Source organism: Dinoponera quadriceps, unplaced genomic scaffold (assembly GCF_001313825.1).
Source record: "Dinoponera quadriceps isolate SergipeBrazil2010 unplaced genomic scaffold, ASM131382v1 scaffold1339, whole genome shotgun sequence".
NCBI classification, from domain to species: Eukaryota; Metazoa; Arthropoda; class Insecta; order Hymenoptera; family Formicidae; genus Dinoponera; species Dinoponera quadriceps.
Genome location: NW_014555521.1, coordinates 15,223 through 35,725, shown reverse-complemented (window position 1 = coordinate 35,725; position 20,503 = coordinate 15,223). Strand labels below are relative to the sequence as shown.

General features: G+C 45.6%; 3 protein-coding genes across 3 annotated transcripts; 1 reads left to right on the top strand and 2 right to left on the bottom strand.

Moving 5' to 3' along the window:
• Window positions 1–3,323: 3,323 nt before the first annotated feature.
• On the top strand, window positions 3,324–3,978 carry LOC106744572 (cytochrome c oxidase subunit 7C, mitochondrial). The gene is made up of 3 exons (XM_014619467.1): window positions 3,324–3,510; window positions 3,582–3,700; window positions 3,802–3,978. Coding segments are annotated over exons 1-3 (228 nt in total). The 5' UTR covers window positions 3,324–3,402; the 3' UTR covers window positions 3,803–3,978.
• Window positions 3,894–9,860, bottom strand: LOC106744571. The gene is made up of 12 exons (XM_014619466.1): window positions 9,838–9,860; window positions 8,534–9,637; window positions 8,059–8,193; window positions 7,804–7,941; window positions 7,567–7,742; window positions 6,723–6,873; window positions 6,161–6,337; window positions 5,950–6,089; window positions 5,312–5,473; window positions 5,079–5,225; window positions 4,603–4,693; window positions 3,894–4,506 (listed from the first exon to the last, which is right to left on the bottom strand). The coding sequence occupies exons 2-12, from the start codon at window positions 9,543–9,545 to the stop codon at window positions 4,445–4,447; spliced, it is 2,391 nt and encodes a 796-aa protein (XP_014474952.1). The 5' UTR covers window positions 9,546–9,637; window positions 9,838–9,860; the 3' UTR covers window positions 3,894–4,444.
• A 68-nt stretch (window positions 9,861–9,928) lies between these two features.
• LOC106744540 (mucin-2-like) lies at window positions 9,929–19,435 on the bottom strand (the record flags this gene model as incomplete). Its single annotated transcript, XM_014619414.1, has 1 exon — window positions 9,929–19,435. A coding segment is annotated over exon 1 (9,507 nt), but the record flags the coding sequence as incomplete, so codon positions are not given.
• Between the last annotated feature and the right edge of the window lie 1,068 nt (window positions 19,436–20,503).

Sequence of the window (20,503 nt, the reverse complement as noted above, 5' to 3'; positions counted from 1 at the left end):
CCCCCATCTCTCCCTCTCTGTGTGTACCCGACGAAAACATAATAATAAAGCGTTAATCTTTTCTCGCGCGTAATTTATTACCGGATATGTACACACGCCGCAAAATGCAATGTTTATTTGTATTATTTAGCGTATTATTTAACGACGCTGATTCTCTGTGTAACAAAGCGGAAAATAAATGCCCTTATACAGTTGTTACCAGCGGGTGCGAGATCACACCGCGGGAAAAAAGAAAACCAATTTGCTTCCTCCCCCCTCCCCCCCTCCCTTGTGGTCTTACATAAACAGCACGGTTTAATTAAGTTTCAGATGAATTTCCTGCTCGGAAAATGGGAAAATTCAAATTATCCCGTAATATCCCCCTGTACAGTTATCTTTTATCATGTACGGAAATAAATATTTATGCGTATACTCTGCAGCTGTTTTCTTCGCTTTTTATCTTCACCCACCATTTTCCACATTTATCCTACCTATCCTGAAATCTATAGCCGCGCATTTCATATAAACAGAATGTCGGGAAAATATAATAGATTAACCGATAGAAATATATTTAAAATATTACCCTCGACTCACTTTTTGTAGAATCGTGTTGCTGAAAAATAAGAGTTATTTTGATTTACGGCTGATTGTTTTTCTCAGTCGTAAAACACGGACAAAATTCAACGAGTTGTAACTTTCGCAAAAATAAAGCAAAGGGATAGTTCGGGAAACATTTTATAGCGTGAACTCTCTAGCGTCCAAATATATCATTGAATACGATGTACATTTATTTTTCCTGGCATCGCATAAATATGAAATGAACACGAAAATAATGTAAAAATTTTTTTATTAAGTTCGCCGAATTTTACGTAATATGTAAATGAAGTATCGTACATAAACATTGCAATTTGTAATATTCCTAAAAAATGCATTTTGCGTGTTAATATTTATATCTTCTTTCGGCATAAAAATTTAAGTAAAACATGAGGTTAAAAATTGATCGGTCGTCATTTTTCATTTAGCTCGATGTAACTTAGCAATAAACAAAAATAATGTTATGGATTTCATATTCCTAAAAAGTAGAAATTTCAAGTTTCAAAATGCTTCCAAAGCCGTTTCGTTATTTTCATTTCATTTGCAGGATTGCAGCCTGTTGAATTTTATACATGTTTAATATAAGTGCGGCTGATCATCCGGTGAGTCATACTACTTTGAAAAATAGAAGTGACGCCTGATCCACTGTTGAGTCGTACTACGACCTAATTTCATTTTTCTTTTATTCAATATAAAAATTGTACAAGAGCGCAGGGTTTAAGAATCCAGCCTATGCGACCCAATGTTAAATAATAATATTTTCTATGCGCAGTCTAAATTAAATACTTGTCTATTCGATTACAATTCGATTACAATATGCATGTCTTAACTTAAGAAAACACCCAAATCTTATGATAAATGTTGAGATACTAACAAGACGATCGCAATGAAAAAGTTTTAAATAAAATCGCGATTTAATAACACATATATATATATATATATATATATATATATTTGGTGCACGTAAAACATTAATAAACTTATCCCTAAATATATCTAATTGACAAATAAAGTAAAACTAAAATTATGTTTATGGGTATAAATACAAATGTGAGTATGAACACAAACGTAAACTTCGGAAATTCTTAACATAATGTTCCGAGATGCACTTAATGTAAACAGAGAATAGGAAAAACAAAATTAAAGGTAAACGAAAATAAAACAAAGGTGTACAATCGTTTTCAAATTTGAATATTAATGTTTCTAAGGAACTCAGCCAAGAGGTACTACGACACAATTTCTCGATAAGTATGGTGGCGCCTCATAGCGGAGATTTTGGAACCATAGTCGACATCATGCACTCGAGATTCGAACCTTCTCCAACCAACATTTATCGATTACTTAGTTCGAGACTCAAACCTTCTTGACGAGTCGCAAACCCAATTTAATAATAATAATTAATATCTCGAAAACTAATCCAAATTCAACAAAACGCTTGAAAATGGATTAAATATTTTTCAATATAGATTTACCATATTAAAACCGATCATAATCGGCAGGTGCATTTTTAAAAATTGTTCTGAGCTGACTGATCGGGATGCGCTTTGTTCGAGCATTTCGTTAAGTTTGCCTGAATTTTTCAGATATAAATTATTCAATATGTATTTAGCGGTTAACGGACTACCTGGTGCCATCTAACAGTATCGAATAGAAACTCTTCCGCCAGAAAGTTTATGTCTCAGCCAAGATGGTTCGAGTCTTGATTATTTAACCATTCGATTTTGTAATTATTAAATTTGTTACTTTTTTATTTGTGATATTGACATTTACTTTCAAAGTCTTCGCTACGAATCGTTATTGAATTTACCAAGAAAAACTGAGATCGTGGTAAAACTCAAGCAAGTAGTAAATGGTTGTTTGATTTTTTATTTTATATTTCATTTATATTTCGGTTAAGTTTTTTACACTAAAAATTTAATTTCATCGAAAATGTAATTAAATTTCAAGGAAAGGATTTTAAACTTTCTACTCATTGCTTAACAAATGTCGTGCTCCCGATTCATTTCCCTTCTGTGAGCAATAAAAGTTGAAAGGATGCTTTTTGCTTCAATATTGAATAACTCAATAAAAGAAAATTGCATTGCAATCTTCTGACACACGCATTAAAGAAAAAGATTAGAACTTTCCGAATAATGTCAACGTTTATGTACCATATTTTATTCAAAAGATGTAACTCGGCGAATTTTATAAAAAATTTTAGCATTTGACGGATCTCGATTCATATTCGCGTAGCATTGTAAAAAAATAAGTAAATATTATATTCAACAATATATTTGAAAACTAGAGACCTCGCGCTGCGAAATTCTTCCTGAACTATTTTATCATTAATATTTTTACGGAAGTTACAGCCGGTTGAATTTTATTTAATCTTATCTCGGTCTTCATTTGTACACTAAAAGTTGCAGTAAAACGTAAACTATAAGATAATAATAAAAGATATATAACATGAAACTAATCAATCTGCATGATTAATTAATTTTATTATCGAAACTCTATTATATTCGTTAAATACAGATCGCCTCGGTATCGAAATTATTAAAATTTCCAGGTGGAGCTATTGTGTCTTTTTAATTAATTTTCATATTTTTCAATAATTCGATTACTCCTCAACCTGTTAGCGTTTTTATTAATTATATAAAATACTCAACACGCGGACAAGTAATTATAAATTTATTTAAAGTATCGAAGAGAGATAATCGATTCTCGGATACGCGAGAGGAAACGCACTTCGACTCATCGCGGCGATCGATTCTCGTGAGGCAGACGACGGGCCACCATATTGTACGAGGTGCGTTACGCGAAGGAGGCTCGGTGTTTTCTACGTTGAAGATGATCAATCTGGCGAACGTGTTCGGCCGTCAGGCGTTGAGGAGATTCACGACGAGCGCGATTCGCAGAAGTGAACATCACGATCCCTACGACGGCGTCCCTGGATACGTGAGTGGCAATTTCGGTTGTGTAATGTCCTGACGTAATAACCGCCTATCTCTTGAACCTTCTTCGCACAGAACTTGCCGTTCAGCGTGCAGAACAGGCACAAGCTGTTGCTATTGTTCATGGTCTACATCAGCAGCGGCTTCTCCATTCCTTTCTTCATAGCTCGCCACCAACTGAAGAAACATTACTAGTACGTCGCCTGACTTAATCTTCATGGCTTGACGAATCTCCTCGGCTGTGCAGAATACAAAACGTGAGACGATATAATTACAGTAATTATTTTATTTACAGATCAACTGGCTGTGCGGCTTTAGTAGCGTTTCGCCGATGCCGAAGGATCGTTGAGCTATGGCCAAAGGATTACTGCGATAGAAAGTACAATGTATTTGTAACGAAGAGACCTCAGTAGTATCGGATCATATGTTCGCTTAACTTGAACCTTCATTAAAAGTGGATATCACACCAAGATTGGGTTATAGAATATCAATTTTACAACCTTGCAGTTGCGAGCATCTATATCTCATCAGATGACACCAGATTATCTTGCTTGTCATATACTTTAATTGAATCTTGTCACCTTGTTGACGATGGGAAGATAAAATAAACGCTTATCCTATGTGTGTATACAGTTGTGCAAATGTCGCACTTCCCATGTGTGTGTGTGTGTATGTGTGTATGTATGTATACACATATATATGCATTTATACAGATAGCATTTGATTATAACGTACTCACTTCGATACACAATAGGCGCCTGGTAATTAATACACACTATTTAAGCTAGATATAATTAACCGTTAAAGTTGAACAGGTACTTACTCATAGATGTTACATAGGTTTCAAGAATTAGGAATTAAGTCTAAAGTATTTGTACAAAGTTCACTTGAGCTACACGTTTCCGTCATATACTCTCCATGATATGATCCGTCGTTGATCACGTGTCGAAGTCACGCTCGGGCAGACGGGGTCCTTTACGGTGCGATTGCTTCGGGTAATCTGCGCAGAATTGATAATCATTGTACGTGACGTTTATGTGGAGACGAGAGAGAGATATCAGACGGAAGACTATTTGATGTACTGAGAGTGGCTCACGGTTATTGTAATCTTCGTGAGACCGATAAGAGTCGAGGCCGTTGACCGGCGCGTCCATTATACGATGCGATCCCCATTCGTCTTCGTGTGTCTGTAACGATCAGAGATAGATGATTATTTCTCGGCTGTAATACAGCCAGTAAGCATCGACTAACGGCGATGTAGCATCAATGTTATAAATTCCCCACTCAACGGTGTAAATGCGATGATATAACGAATATTATGAATTAACGCGTGTGTTATGTAACAATTACATAACAATTATATTGTCGAGTGGGAAATTATATGTGGGGAATTAACAGTGGAAAATTGTATCATTGACGTTACGTTACTGATGACGGGTGTTTACTTTGCTGTGTTTCAGTTCAGTTAAAAGTTTACACGGCAAAGATCAGTTTCACGGATACGAAAGAGGAATTCATAAGACGCGGCGTCTCGTGTGTGTGTTTTTTTTTTCTTCTCTTACGAACTCGTGCCTTTTCGTATCTCTTCTCGCTCTGCTTCCGACGTTTCCTATTTACACTGAACTTCCCCCGCTTCTTCTTAATTCTATATTCACCGTCCCATAGCTGATCCTCGTTCTCACTAACGTCCTTAATTAATGGTTCTTCCTCCACGTGTTTCTGTGAGACACAAAATCGTGTATTTTAGATCTAAGATCTTGACTGCTTTTCTTTTCCTAAACCACGACGCCAAGTTGTAATTCTACCTCTTGTAGAAGTGCGCCTTCGTCGGATACGACGCTGATTATTCGCTTCGCGCAGAATTTCTTCTTGGCGCAGCAGACCAACCACAGTAACAGCAGGAATATCGACAGCATCACGCTGAGACTCGCCAGAGTCATCATCACGGCGGAGAACGAATTCCAGAGCTGCGATGAAACAACGTTGAGAATATACTATTCTATTCTGATACTATTCTATTCAGCTAAATAACTCACGCCCGATAAATACCAACCAACAGTAACATTACAACAATATCATAATTTTCCACTCAACAATGTAACTGTTGTATGCAGCTGTGACGTTGCACTCACATTGTTGAATGAGAAATTATAACATTGATGTAATTACTGTTAGTTGGTGTTTACTGGGCGATACTACCGACGAAATATTATTCACATAACAACGGGTAATAGATCGACTCTTTCGTGATTTTAATATGTAGCTTTTATTTCGATCTAACGTCTATATAACGCAGGATAGATCTTATTAGGGCGTTGTATTCGTACTAGAGGCTTGGTGTTCACTTTCGAAAGCATCGATATTCGAATTTTAAAAATATCGAAGCTTCGCATCATCGAAATTATAAGATTTTTTAAATATACACACACACACACGTCCGTACCATGTTATAACAGCCTCTCGTCAATGGACTAGTGCACGTACGACAAACTCTGGCGCCGTGATTCGGCTGGTAAGTGCCGGGCGGGCACTTTTTGCAGCGCGATACCCCGTCCTCGCTGTAAGTATCCACGTCGCAAGGAACTGCAAGGTACATCGGTTCGTAATATTATTCCTCACATTGTCGTTCGTTCAACCACATGCGATTCACGTACCACAATGCGTACCGCGAAGACCGTATCCAGCCGGGCAGCTGGAAAATAAGCCGACATCGTCGCCGAAAGCATCGTCGAGCTCGCTCTCGCCGTTCTCGCCTCTCCTTCGTCTCGCAAGCGACGGCTTTTCCACAATCGGCACCAGTTTCTGCTCGAAATGGAGTAATCTGAAAATAACTGTAGTTAAAGAACTCTATAGAGAGATGCTATTGTGAATTGCAGACGTCGCAACACTTCGCACGTATACACACACGCGTATACGCACGAAGTTGTGATATCGGGATGGTGCGAAAGGTTTGTCGTGTTCGTTAAATGAAGCGGAAAACGATCGTCAAATCTTACGATAACTTATTAGTATGCTTATTAGAGAGATTATCAATTTTCACTAATAAAACGAGCAACATCGATTCGATATTTCTTTTCGACAGTCCAACGTGGACTTCTATATTTTCTTTTTAATATCCGAACCTTCCTGTAAGATTTAAAAAATAGAAATATGACAAATATTTCGCATCAGCCCGATATAAGTTGCGACCGAGTAAAAAAGACGGTGTCGACTAACTGGTTTTCTCGAGGAAGATCTGCAGATTTTTACTCAGTACCAGCGAGAGCTTGTCCTGAATGGCTTTGAGGCAGAAGACGTTGCAACGTTTGTGATCGATCGTCGTCAGTTTCACGATATGCGACGGCACTATCAGAACATTCATCGTGATCTGTAATGAGAATCGGAATACCCTCTCATTGCGGGATCGGCGCCGCATGTAATGCATAGGATGAAATTAAAAGCTCGTGAAAATCCGTCAGATCACCGATGGTTTCTTCGACTCACGAATACGTTTTACAAACTCGGTAGAATTTAAACGATTAATTTTAAATCTGATTTTAAATCGATCCGATTGGATCAGACGATCACCTTGAGAATATTTTGCAATGATACAAACTGTGTTATATATTTGAAAAGTGGCAGAAGGGATATGACATTTATCGCGTTATTGAGGAATAAGACAAATTATTTATTTAATTTCATCGTATTGATTTGTTTGTTTGTTTATTCATTTATTTAATCGTACAGCCAGCAAAAAGCAAGAAAGGAATCTGCTTTAGCCGTCTTTCACCCGAATAATACCAAAAACACAATATCGAAACACGACGAGAATTCCGGCGAAATTCTGCAAGCTCCGGGATGCAGGATAGGACCGGGTCAGATCGGATGACGGGACGAATCGGATCGATATAAGCTTTCGTACAGTCGTCGTTAGTTTTTCGTTTCAAACGACGTACGGGGAGGGGAAGCACGCGCGGATAATTGGCACGGTGAAATAGTTCGTTAGAAACTAACGACTATTGTTTCGAAGCTTACATCGATCCGACTCGGCCCACCCTGTGAGATATAAAAAGGGACTTGCTTGGTTGCGGGAGCAAGACGGTGTCAGTACGTAAGCGTTGCAGATGTCCGCCTCGCACAGAACGTTGTTCAATTTCAAGGGTAGATACGTCGTCAGCGCGTCCAAGCCTCTCTCGTCGCAGAATCGCACGCGATAACGACTCTCGCCGTGTAGAATGTACCTCGGCAAGGTCACGACTGCGGAAGAAATCCCTTTAAATTCGTGAATAGAGTCCGGCTGAATCGGCTGAATTCTTACCTCGCAGGCGAACTTCGTAAGTGGCCTCCACGGGCTCCTCGTTGTCGGCGCCCGTGTACGTCACGACGCACGTGTAATTCCCCGTGTCTCTCGCATTCACGTTCCGCAATTCCAAGTCACCGTTCTCCGCCACGAAACCTTGGGGAAGGGGGGGGGGGGGAAGCTCGTTTAAAAAATGATTTCTTTCTCTCTCGTATGTTTTCTCGCGTCCACTTTCTTTCTTTTTCCGAATATCGCGCGAGTGACGTTTCTCACCGTAAAGCGCGATACCGTCCGCCCGTTTCCACGTGTAACTCGGCCTGCCGACACTCGACAGCCAAGTGACACCGTCGCCGTCTCGGTTACAGGGCACGTTCAGATTAAGACCCGGTAGCGAAATGATATCGCGATCTGCGGGGGAGGAGAAAGCGGAAAAGTACAAACGATCCCAGCGATGCTTTTCATCAACGTTTATCGTTTCATCAAAGTTCATTAGCGGGGATCGTAAACTTAAATACATAAAATTCTAAATAATATTAAAAAGGAAAAAACGCACATACAGGGTGAGCCAAAAGTCTGGGTACAGTCTAATATCTCGTAAACGGTGGAATTTTGAGAAACGAGAATGTTTTACGTAAAAGTTACAAGGTTGAAAAAGATCGATTTGCTGATCTTATGAGTTTGACGTTAGGTGGAGGCGGTCGGGATCAAATGAAAGGCAATTTCATTTGAATTAACTTTCACAAGATACCGTTCTCGAGCGGTAAGTCACCCCTGGGATCGGCCCCGAGCTCCTGCGGCTTGATGTACTTTTGCCCCTTCAGCGATTCGGTGTTGTAACGCGGCTGCGGAAACGCCCTGGCGTCCTCCTCCACGTCGGAGTCCACCGAGATCACTATTTTCTCCCGGGTCTCTTTGAACCTGCTGCAATTGAGCGCCTTGATCTCGTCCAACGGATAACTCGATCCGTCCAAGACAGACTTCACCCGGTCGATCACGTCCGAGATGTCGCAGATGCAATCCGCGCAACCGCGCGTCTTCCCAACGCCCGGCGCGGATTTGTTTCTACGATCGGCGACTGCGACATCATGACGGCTTAATTTCCCCTCACTTTCTCCGTTATCGCTGTCCTCTACTCGAATATGATGATCAACGCTCGCCTTCGCGACGATCCTCCTGCGGTGATCCGGATTCTTTTTATCCACAACGCGGCTACCCGCCTCGCGAACTCGCGGAGCATGCGAGTCGACGACTCGTGATTTTTGCGGCTCGGCCGATTTCGCTTTCTTGCCGTTGCATTTCGCATTTCTGGTACTCTTCTTGTGTTTGACAGTACGACGTTTCAGCTTATTCTCGCCGATCCCGCACAACTTGCGGCCTCTCATCGTCGAAGGCCCGTCGCCGGTATCCGGAAACTCGTCAAGTTTCGGCCTCGTGTTTCCTCCGTCGGCACTCCTCTTCGGTTTCTTGCTCCGCAATGTACGTTCGCTCGTTACATTCTCAAGAAGACGATCTCGTGGTCGAACCGAGCTTGCTGGAAGACGAAGGCTCCCTTCACGACGACGTGCATCGCGCTTTGCCCTCGCGCGCTTCCTTTCGTTCTTCAGAACGACGTAGAAACACGTTGTTTCGATGGGCAGGCCGACAGTTTCAGCAGCGGTGCTGCCAAATATATCCGGTGATTCCGTGATCTGGGGCTCGAGATACTTGGTGCCACTCGAGTCATCCGTCGCGCTCTTCTCCGTAGGCCACACCTGGTCCATCAGTTTCTTCTGCTTTCCCACCAGCGTTCCACGTTGGCTCGGATCGACCAAAATTTTCACGTCGTACACCGACGTCGGCGTCTTCGCTCGACCTAGAATGTGATATCATCATTACACCCAAGGAGGAAACGTTCTTATTGCAACATCGGGAGAAGCAAGTATAAATAAGTGAAAATTAAATCAATGAAGAATAAATAAAGCGATCTTAGCAAATGTTGAGATCTAAATTTGCCTTCTCTTCCTCTTCTCTTCAAAAGAGATCGGATTTGCCCACTTTTCGTCGTGTCCTTACCGTAATCATCTTCCCCCTCTTCTTCTTCTCCTTCTCCTTCATTTTCTTTCTCTTCTTCCTCATTCTTTCCTTCCTCCTCCTCTTCTTCTCCGGTTCTTTCTTCTTCTATTTCCTTCGACGATTCATCGTCTTCCTCCTCCGTGTCATCTTCGAGTCGATACGGTCTGACAGTTTTATCGCCTTCTCCAGAGTCAGCAGTACGATCGAAATCGTCGTCTCCGTCGTCCACGAATTCCTGCTCGTTGCCCGGCACGAACGTGAACGCCATCGCTTCATCGGCGTCTGACTTAACGGACGTTGTCCGATGCGTCTCATCGTCTTCGTTGTACTTAAAACGCAGCACGTTCACCGTGTAAGATCCGAGCTCGTCTTCACCAGATCTCTTCTCCTCGCTGGTCGAAGTATCGCCGACCGTTGCCTCGTAGTCACCACCAGAGAGATCGCTTCTTCTTTCACGAATCGAACTACTCCCGGGAGAAGCGTTCCTCCTTCTGTATCCTTTACCGTCCGACATAGCCGTAGCGGTCGGTCGAAAAGAATCCTCGTGTTGATCGAGTACGTGTCGTTCGTACGGAGAAGTTACGGCTCGGCGATCTTCAGCGTTTCTTCGCGAATCGGTGACAGTCGCAGCATCATGCTCCGGGAAAATTCTTCTCGCCCCTTCGTACATCCCGGTGAAACCTTTCAAGTACCTCGGCGATTTCGCAGTTTCGTTATCCAGCCATTCGCGACGCGACAGTTGCGGATCGCTGATCTTGCGAATAGTCTCTTTTCGTCGTCTCCCGCGCCGGAGATGCGGCAGGTAACCCAACTTCGGCTTCCCGATCTCTCTCGCAACTCGAAGAGCGAGGATCTTCCTGCCCAATCGACCGACCTCTCCCTCTCCCTCGGGAAGGTACGGCAGACAAATCTTCTTCGTCACTAAGTCTCGCCTTCTTTTATCGTAAAGGATCGTCGTGTTCGCCAGAACATTCAGACATATTCTCTTAGTCACGATTTCTTCCTCTCCTTCTTCTTCCTTCGGGGTAACGGCCTCCTCGGGAACGTACTTCGTTCGTTTCCTCTCCTCGAGATCGATCGCTTCCGCGGCGCCCGGTCGAGACGTTACCACCATCTTCATCGTGGTGATCCGAGCTTCCTTCTTCTCCGTCTTCTCCTCAACTCGCGTGGCGACTCGGGCTTTGGCAGTCGTAAGTCCCTCGGTCGGCGGCATCGGCGTCGATAAACTCGGCGCGGTCAACTCCTCGGTTACTTCACTCTCAACTTCTGCCATGTGCCTCTCGAACTTCTTCATATCTTCCTCGAGCCTCCGCTCTCTTTCCAGTAACATCTTCTCCCTCTCCTCCAGGTCGCGCTCCTTTTCACGCAATCGTTCCTCCAGACTTTCTATCTCTTCGTCTATTTCTTCTCTCTTTGTGATGAAAGTCGCGACACTAGCCGAAACGGTCGCCACTATAGGCGAAGTAAACGATTCGTAACTTGTAACAGATATTTCTTCGACAGAGTAAGGGGTGGAAGTCTCCGCTGAAGTTAAGCCCTCGCCGCGCAAATCCGCGCCGAATCGCTCGGTAGTGGCTTCAGTTACATAATCATACGTTCCTTTTGTCTCTTCCGTAGCCGAGGTCGTGAATCCGACCTCTTCCGCGCTATAGTACGGCGTCGTTTCGGTCCAAGTTGCGATGACTTCGTCCGAACTGGTACTCAACGTGGCGAACGTCGCATCGACGACAGAAGGCGTGACCTTGAACGTTGTGACAGTTGGCACCGTCGGACTCTCCGCACCGACAGTTTCTGTCGCGCTGGTCGCAGTGGTACCTTCTTCTCCCTTAAGTTGTATCATCTTCTCTTCGCGTCTCTTCTTCTCTCGGTCCCACTGTCGCTCCTTTTCCTTCAGCCTCTCCTCCCTCTCCGCCATTTCTTTCTCATGACGCGTCAGCTCGTCAAGTTGGTGCTGCAATCGTTTCCTCTGCTGTTCTCGCACCACGTCTTTCCCGATCTTACTCATCGTGGTGGATTCAACTTCAACTTCGGGCACGGTGAACGGCGTGACGAGGCGTGGAAGAATCTCCTCGGTAGTATACTTCTCTTTCTCCACAGTGCTTTCTTCAGTTTCTTCAGTAACGGGCATCGTCTTCGGTGACCGAGTGGTAACTTCGTAACCGGTAATCTCCACTTCCAAACCGGGGACCGCAGAACTCACGGTTGTCGCGAACGCTTCCATCGATTCTTCCTCCGATAACGTCGTGAGCACCGGCGAGACCAAGAGGAGAGTCGACTTCTCCGTGGGAACTTCGGTTACCGTTGGGACGCGTTCCGAGGTCGTGCCTATCTTCGCAAACGTTGTCTTCTTCAGCTCGACCTCCTGATCGAGAATCTCCTGGGGCTTCGTGATGGACTTCAGCCAGTCGGGCTTCGTATACACGTACTTGGCGGAAATCGTTAGACTCTCGAGCGGTTTCGTCATGATCTCGAAAACCGTCGAAGGCGGAAGAGTATATTCCTCCGTAGAGCCGAAGGTCGCAGTCGTGACCGTTTCTTCCTTTCCACTCGTGCTAGACGTCGAGGACTCGGTAGAAAATTCAGTAGTTCCTGTTTCCAGTGTCTTCGTTTCCTTTGCAACGGTTGACGTAGACGTTTCCAAAGCGACAATTGAGGTAACTTCTTCGCCGGCGTACGTGCGAGGAGGTGTCCTCGATGTCGTCGTGGCCACCCCGACATAAGTCGTCATCGTCGTTTCAGAGATCGTTGAGGATGTCGTGAACTCGGAAGTCTTAGTTTCATACGGAGAAGCTGTCGTAGCTTCGGCAGGAGATGGAGAACTCGTCACCTCTTCTTCGGGCAGCTTCGTGTGACTCACCGTGCTTAATGTAAGGACTGTTCTCTCCTTCGTCGTAGTGCCGTATTCGTCATAGTAGTACCACTTGTCGGTCGGTATTTCCGTATCGTACTCTTCTTCTTCTTCGTACTGCGACTCCAACGCCTTGTCTACGTAATATTCCGTTTCGACCTCTGGCATCGTTTCAGTAGTCGTTACCAAAGTTGAAGTAGCGGGGTGGACGGTCGTTTCGATAAATAATGCTGTTGATATACTTTCAGTCGTAGTCGGTGTTGTTGTGAACTCCTCCGTCTCTGAGGTAGTCTCCGGCAATGCGGAAGTAACTGCCGGTGTGGTAACGGACGTTTCCGTTGTAGTCAACTCTGTCAACTCTGTCGATTTTGTAAGCGGAGTGAGCGTTTCGGTGGCTGTGATTTCTAAAATCTCCTCTTCCGGTCGCTCAGTAGCCGGCGATGAGGTGACAGTAGCTGTCGTTGTGCTTGTCCCTGCTGTTTCTGTGGTAGCCTCCGATAAAACTGTAGAAGTCGTTATGATCTCGGTCGCATTGACTATCGTCGGCATGAAACTGGTACTTGTGCTAATAGTTCCCACTTCCGACACAGTGCTTCTTTCAGAAGAAGCCCGCGTGATTTCCGTAGACGTTGACATTTTTTCAGTCGGTGTTGTGAAAATAACACCGACAGTCTCTTCGGGTATTGTAGTAAAATTAGCACTAGTGACTTCTCCGGTCGTTGAAATTGAGGTTCCTTCAATGATCGCGGTAGAAGTGGTTACGGCTGGCGTCACGGCCGTGACAGTTGGGATAGAGGGTGAAGGAACCGTCACGCTTACGAGTAATGTCGCTTCCGTAGTGATTTCCGTGTAAAGTGTGGCAGGTGATGACAGATACATCATTGGAGTTGTTACTTCTGCCACGGTTTTTTCAGTAGCGATCGGAGTCGTAATAATCTCTTCCTCTGTCATTATTATTTCTTCTTCTGTACTTGTCGTGAAGACAGTCGATGAAATTTCGGAAGTTGTTGGAATTTTGACAGTTGTAGTTTCTGTAACCGTTGGTATTCCGGTAGTTGGAATTTCAATGGTCGTTGAAGTTTCGATAGCTGTTAGAGTTTTGCCAATAGTTGGAAATTCTATAGTTGCCGGAGATTCGATGGAAGTGATGGGAATTTCGGTAGTTGTACTTTCCGTTGTTACAGGAGTTTCGGAAGTTGTTAAAATTTCAGTACTAGTTAGAAGCTCGGTAATCGTTGGAGCCTCGACAGTCGATGAAATTTCGGTAGTTGAGATTTTGACAGATGTAGTTTTTGGTACTGTTGGTATTTTAGTAGTTGTTGGAGTTTCGATAATCGTTGAAGTTTCGGTAGGAGTTAACGCTTCGGCAGTAGTTGGAGATTCTATAGTTGTTGAAGTTACGATAATAGTGGTTGGAATCTTGGCAGTTGTACTTTCTGTTGTTGTTGGAGTTTCAGAAGTTGCTAGAATTTCGGTAGTGGTTAGAAGCTCGATGGTTGTTGGAGTAATTAATGGAGATTCGGCAGTTGTTGGAATTCTGGTAACACGAGTTTCGATAGTTGAAGTTTCGGTAGGAGTTAACGCTTCGGCAGTGGTTGAAGATTCTATAGTTGTTGGAGTTTCGACAGTAGTGGTTGGAATTTTGACAGTTGTACTTTCTGTTGTTGTTGGAGTTTCAGAAGTTTCTAGAATTTCGGTAGTGGTTAGAAGCTCGATGGTTGTTGGAGTAACTAATGGAGATTCGGCAGTTGTTGGAATTTTGGTAACACGAGTTTCGATAGTTGAAGTTTCGGTAGGAGTTAACGCTTCGGCAGTGGTTGGAGATTCTATAGTTGTTGGAGTTTCGACAATAGTGGTTGGAATTTTGGCAGTTGTACTTTCTGTTGTTGTTGGAGTTTCAGAAGTTGCTAGAATTTCGGTAGTGGTTAGAAGCTCGATGGTTGTTGGAGTAATTAATGGAGTTTCGGCAGTTGTTGGAATTCTGGTAACACGAGTTTCGATAGTTGAAGTTTCGGTAGGAGTTAACGCTTCGGCAGTGGTTGAAGTTTCTGTAGTTGTTGGAGTTTCGATAATAGTGGTTGGAATTTTGGTAGTTGTACTTTCTGTTGTTATTGGAGTTTCAGAAGTTGCTAGAATTTCGGTAGTGGTTAGAAGCTCGATGGTTGTTGGAGTAATTAATGGAGTTTCGGCAGTTGTTGGAATTCTGGTAACACGAGTTTCGATAGTTGAAGTTTCGGTAGGAGTTAACGCTTCGGCAGTGGTTGAAGTTTCTGTAGTTGTTGGAGTTTCGATAATAGTGGTTGGAATTTTGGTAGTTGTACTTTCTGTTGTTGTTGGAGTTTCAGAAGTTGCTAGAATTTCGGTAGTGGTTAGAAGCTCGATGGTTGTTGGAGTAATTAATGGAGTTTCGGCAGTTGTTGGAATTCTGGTAACACGAGTTTCGATAGTTGAAGTTTCGGTAGGAGTTAACGCTTCGGCAGTGGTTGAAGTTTCTGTAGTTGTTGGAGTTTCGATAATAGTGGTTGGAATTTTGGTAGTTGTACTTTCTGTTGTTATTGGAGTTTCAGAAGTTGCTAGAATTTCGGTAGTGGTTAGAAGCTCGATGGTTGTTGGAGTAATTAATGGAGTTTCGGCAGTTGTTGGAATTCTGGTAACACGAGTTTCGATAGTTGAAGTTTCGGTAGGAGTTAACGCTTCGGCAGTGGTTGAAGTTTCTGTAGTTGTTGGAGTTTCGATAATAGTGGTTGGAATTTTGGTAGTTGTACTTTCTGTTGTTATTGGAGTTTCGGCAGTTGTAGGAATTCTGGTAACACGAGTTTCGATAGTTGAAGTTTCGGTTGTAGTTAGGGTTCCAGCGGTGGTTGGAGTTTCTATAGTTGTTGGAATTTCGGTAGTAGTGGTTGAAATTTCCGTAGTTGTTGTTTCTATTGTTATTGGAGTTCGGGAAGTTGTCAGTGTTTCAGTAGTGGTTAAAACCTCGATTGTTGTTGGAATTTCGGCAGTCAATGGAGTTTCGGTAATCGTTGGAATTGTAGTAGTTCTCGTTTCGATAATTTCAGTTTCGGTAGCTGTTAGTGTTGCAGTTTCAGTAGCTGTTAGTGTTTCGGTAGTGGTTGGAACTTTTGTAGTCATGGGAATTTTGATCGTTGTTGTAGTTTCTAAAGTTGTCAGAGTTTCGGTAGTGGTGAAAACTTTGATAGTTGTTGGAATTTTACTAGTTGTAGGTTTTGTAATCATTGTTACTTCAGAGGTTGTTACAGTGGTTGGAACTTTGGTGGTTGTTGGGGTTTTGATAGTTGTTGGAATTTCTGTAATAGTTGAAGTTTTAATAGTTGTCGGAATTTTTGTAATAGTTGGCGTTTTAATAGTTGTTGGAATTTTTACAGTGATTGGAGCCGTGACAGTCGTTGGAGTTTTTATAGTTGTTGGAATTTTTCTAGTAGTTGGAATCTCGACAGTTGTTGGAGTTTTTATAGTTGTTGGAATTTTGGCACTTGTTAGAGTTTTTGTAGTTGTTAGAACTTCAGTGGCAATTGGAACTCCGATAGTCGTTGGAGTTCGGGTAGTGGTTGGTATTTTAGTGGCTGTTGTCTCCGTTATCGTTGGAATTTTAGTCGTTCCAACAGCGACAGTAGTAGTTGGAGTTTCACTGGTTGTTAAAGTTTCAGTTGTTAAAGTTTCGGTAATGGTCGGAGCTTCGGTAGTTGTCGGACTCTCCGTCGTCATTTCCTCCGCAGTTATAGTTTTCTCAATCTGCGTCACCGGACTCTCTTCTTCCTCCAGTGCCAAATAACCCGAAGTAGTTTCTACTGTCAACGTCGTACTCAAGGTCGTTTCCTCAGTTTCTAGAATTGTAGGCAAACCAGCAATCGTAGTGGCTCCCATCATTATTTCCTCGATAGTCACAGTTTCATTGACTAGTGAGAGTGTCGGCCCGAGTGTAGTCTCGATAATCTGGGGAATCGTAACTTTCCAAGTAACACCCGTCGTACCTTCCAGAAGCGGAGTCAGCATCATCGTAGATTCGACTGTAAATCCCTTCGTTATCGGAGTCGCTACGGTAGTCTCAATTGCTTCGGGTATCTCCGTAGTTAACACCGCGGCTGTTTCGCCAGCAACAATTCCGGTAGTTCCCGTTACGATCTCGTCGACCGCCGCGGTCGGTAATCGTGTCGTATGGAATAACGTCGACGTAGCTGGCACTGTGAAAGCTGTCAACGTAACTGGCAACAGCGTCGCTGATGTGGTCCCCGAAATTTCAGGAACCGTTGGTACTGCGGTAATTAGCGCGCTGGTGGTAAGTGGGTAATCGGTGTACCATGTCGTTGTCTCCGTCGTCGCTGGGACTTCAATCCCCGCAATCTCGACCCTCATCGTCGTCAGCGTTTCGCCGGGAACGGTGTCTCCGACGGTAATTCCACGGACTTCCTCGCTCGTAGTTTCCTCCATGTACTCGTACCAGTACGTCGAGGACGTGGCATTCTCGTCCTCGTACATTCCCGTGTAATTCTGCCAGTCGTAATCCTCGAGGTCTTCGTAGTATTCGTAATCGGTAGTGTAGTCTGTCTCATTCTCACGTGGGACCAAATCGGTCACTTCTTCTGGAAATGCCTCCGGCCTCGTTACACCCGAAGCGGTCGTTGCTTCTTCCAGTGGACGAGGCGAGAACGTGGCTACGAGTTCCGTCGTCGGCGGACTCGCCGGCGATAACGGCTTCGTGATGACAGACGGTATGGTGTAATCGGGAACGATCGGGTAGCCGGTGCGAGGCTCCTCGGTCATGTTCAACAATCGAAGCACGTCGAGGTAGGCGGTCGCTTCTCTGTAGAACTCCGGGTCAACCGGGCTGTAGCGCGTTTCTCCCGCGCTCCTCGTCGTATATCGCTCCAAATCTCTCTTGTTATTCGGCCAGAGGTACTCCGGGTTATCCTCGTAGCTGCGAATCGCCGGAACGATTGGTTTGTGTCGCGGCGAATTTCCCACGCTTCTTCCGCCTGAAAAATTATCCTCGTCCCCCGACGCGCCTTCGCCTTCCGTCGAGCGCGTGATTTTTTTCAAGCCGGACCCACCGAATCGCCGAGTCGGCTCCGTTCGCGGCGCCTCGTGATTCCTCGTCCAGGACTTCAGGTTTCGGTTCAGCCTGAAGCGCAACGCACCGACCGGCTTTTCGGGATGTTTCCTCTCGTTCGCTCGTTCCAGGAGGTCCCCATCGCTCGCCGAGCTCGCCACGCGTCTGCGCGACGGTGCGGTCAATTTGCCGAGGAAGAAGGAGCCGTTGGATCTCTTCCTCAGTTCCCGCAATTTCGTATCGCCGACTCTCTCGTCCGACGGGATTCTTCCGCTTTCCCTTCGGCTTTCGACGCTTTTCGCGGGCGAGACGGGCTCGTCGGGATCGTCGGTCGAACTTGCGCTACTCGTCGCTTCCTTCCCTTCAAGCCTCGTCGGTCCGACGACGTTTTTTTTATCGCACAGTCTGCGCCGCACGGCTCTGATGCTTTCGTTGACCGACTTAACGGCGCTCAGCAGCCTCTGCAGCTCCGAAGACAGCGGCCCGATCGCCGTTAGAAGGGCACGCGAGTTCTCCACTTCGGTTCTCCCCCTCTTTGACGACTGCTCCTCGACATCGGGGAATAACGGCACGGACATCGCGCGCTCTTCGGGACCGCCGAGCGAGTACGCTTCGGTGGTGTATCCGCTCGACGAATACGCTTCCTCGTCACCGGTTACGTAGATCCCGACGTCTCTCGCGGTAATGAATGCTTCGACACCGTCGTCCGGTGTGCTAAGAAGTCTCGGGAGATCCATCGTGGTCGAATCGACGTCGTCGAACTCGCCGTATCTCGAAGAAGACTCCTCATAGTTCTCGCCGTCCGACGCGGTCGCAGGAGGAACGTTCGATCGACGATCGTCCGCATTCACTGAATACGAAGACACGCCAGGAGGGGGAAAGGACGGGAACCCGGGCTGATCATAGGAATCGATTTCAGCGTCCGAGTCTGCAGCGCTGCCCGCGTTCCCGTAATCCGCAGCTTGAGGAACGATTCCTTCGTCGGGCATTTCGGACGAATCGATCAATCGGGGGTAAGTCTGCGAGGGGACTCCAGGGTACAAGAAACTCGGATACGACGGAGTAGAGTATCTCGAGGCGAGATCCGTCTCCTCCTCTTGGAAGGTGCTGGGATCCGGATCGAAACGCGAGCGATTCGCGTCGTGCTCGGAGAAACGGTGCTGATTCTCCGACACAGGTCTCCGGAGGTACGCTCTGCCCGCGTCCTTCGCGTCGTGATGCAGGTGCGCCTTGAACGCGAGGACTGCCGACGTCGCGTCATCCGCTCGAGCACGAGACTCCTCGTCCTGCAGCACGTACAGATCCTTGGACACCGGCACCAGCAGGAATCTTCGGAGGGGACCGGCAAATGGACGATCATCGGCGACTCGTGGCTCAGTCTTATCCTTATCGCGCGAGCTCGACGGGGTTTCCCGATGTCCGCCGAAGAACCTCGGGGAAGGCGCGTCGGCGAGCGTCCCCAGGCGATACACGGGGACGAGTACTCTCCCGACCGGTTTCCCGGGATTCCCCGCGTCTCCCGACGGGCCGGAAAATGCGAAACTTCCGTCGAGCGCATCGACGTACCTGTCCGGGTAATTCAGAACGTACACGGGCTTCCTCGGCGGGAGGAAACCCGCTTCCGATTCGTGCCGATTTTCGTTCCCGTCGATCTCGGCCGTCTCCGGCGACTCGTAAAGCATCTCTCGCGAATTCGAGCGAGTGACAGGGAGAATCGTTCGGTCAGATCGCGAAGAGCGGTCGGAATTCCCCGGGGTTTCCACCTGGACGGCCGTCGGAGTCGTCGTCGGAACCGGTGATTCCGGAATCTGCCAGACTGGCGGGCCTCGTGATGATCCTGCCACGCTCGGCCAGACATCGTCCGCGTCGGTGTCGTCGTCGTTCTCGAAGTCGTCCCGACGACGCGCGGCCTCGTCGTTCCGCGTGCGTTTCGTCCTCCTCCGGGGAGTCGGCCCGACGCGCTTGCTCGATTCGCCGCTTGGGATTCGTCTGATCTGCAGGAAACCGTCGATGCGATTCATCAACGAGGGCTGTCTACCGCGCTTGACCGTCTTCTGAATCATTCCATCGTCGACGGGCGCCTCGGACGCTCGGCTCCGCGTCGCTCTGGCCCTCTGTTTGAGGATGCACCTCACGCTGCTTCCTACGGACGTCGGGAGGGAAATTGCGCGAGGAAAACGTCGCTGAGGCATCTCGCGCGAAGCAAGGAACGCGACGGAGTTCGCGTTACGTTCGTAATTCGGAGTAAAAACTGTCCGATATATAATCAGGATATAAATATGTTTTTTTACAGTCAGATTCTTCGAGCTTGGAATCGCGTCGAATAATTTAGTGATCTCACCTCGGTGAATCGGAATCTGGGGAACGAGAAGTAACGAACGAGCGATAACGCGTTTCGTTCCTTTATTAGAATTATTTGATGCTTTATCGAGATATAAATAAATTTTCTCTCGTACAATTGAGTTTCTTGTAACCTGAGATTGCGTATCTCCGCAGCTTGACACGGTAAGCTTGAATCTGAAGAACAAGATCTGTCACAAGGCAGGAAACAACAACGAATTTCATTCTTAACCCCATAAATTACTCGATACTACCGAAATATCAGTATTTTTCCGCACAATTTAATCCAGTCAAATCCGAAGTGACGTTAAATATTTCCGCACTCTTACACGGTAAATCTGAAATTTCAAGAACAAAGTCTACGGCGAAAGAAGCAACGAGTATGACGACCCATTCCAATTTTAATTAAA

What these genes read in the sequence shown, in the direction of transcription:
- LOC106744571 (XM_014619466.1), bottom strand. Translation starts at nt 9,545, where the DNA reads ATGGACCAGGTGTGGCCTACGGAGAAGAGCGCGACGGATGACTCGAGT. An exon ending in GGACGGTATCGCGCTTTACG is followed by an intron (nt 7,942 to 8,058) that starts GTGAGAAACGTC and finishes CCCTTCCCCAAG; the next exon opens with GTTTCGTGGCGGAGAACGGT. An exon ending in AAGGCGCACTTCTACAAGAG is followed by an intron (nt 5,226 to 5,311) that starts GTAGAATTACAA and finishes TGTGTCTCACAG; the next exon opens with AAACACGTGGAGGAAGAACC.
- LOC106744572 (XM_014619467.1), top strand. Translation starts at nt 3,403, where the DNA reads ATGATCAATCTGGCGAACGTGTTCGGCCGTCAGGCGTTGAGGAGATTC. An exon ending in ACGACGGCGTCCCTGGATAC is followed by an intron (nt 3,511 to 3,581) that starts GTGAGTGGCAAT and finishes TTCTTCGCACAG; the next exon opens with AACTTGCCGTTCAGCGTGCA.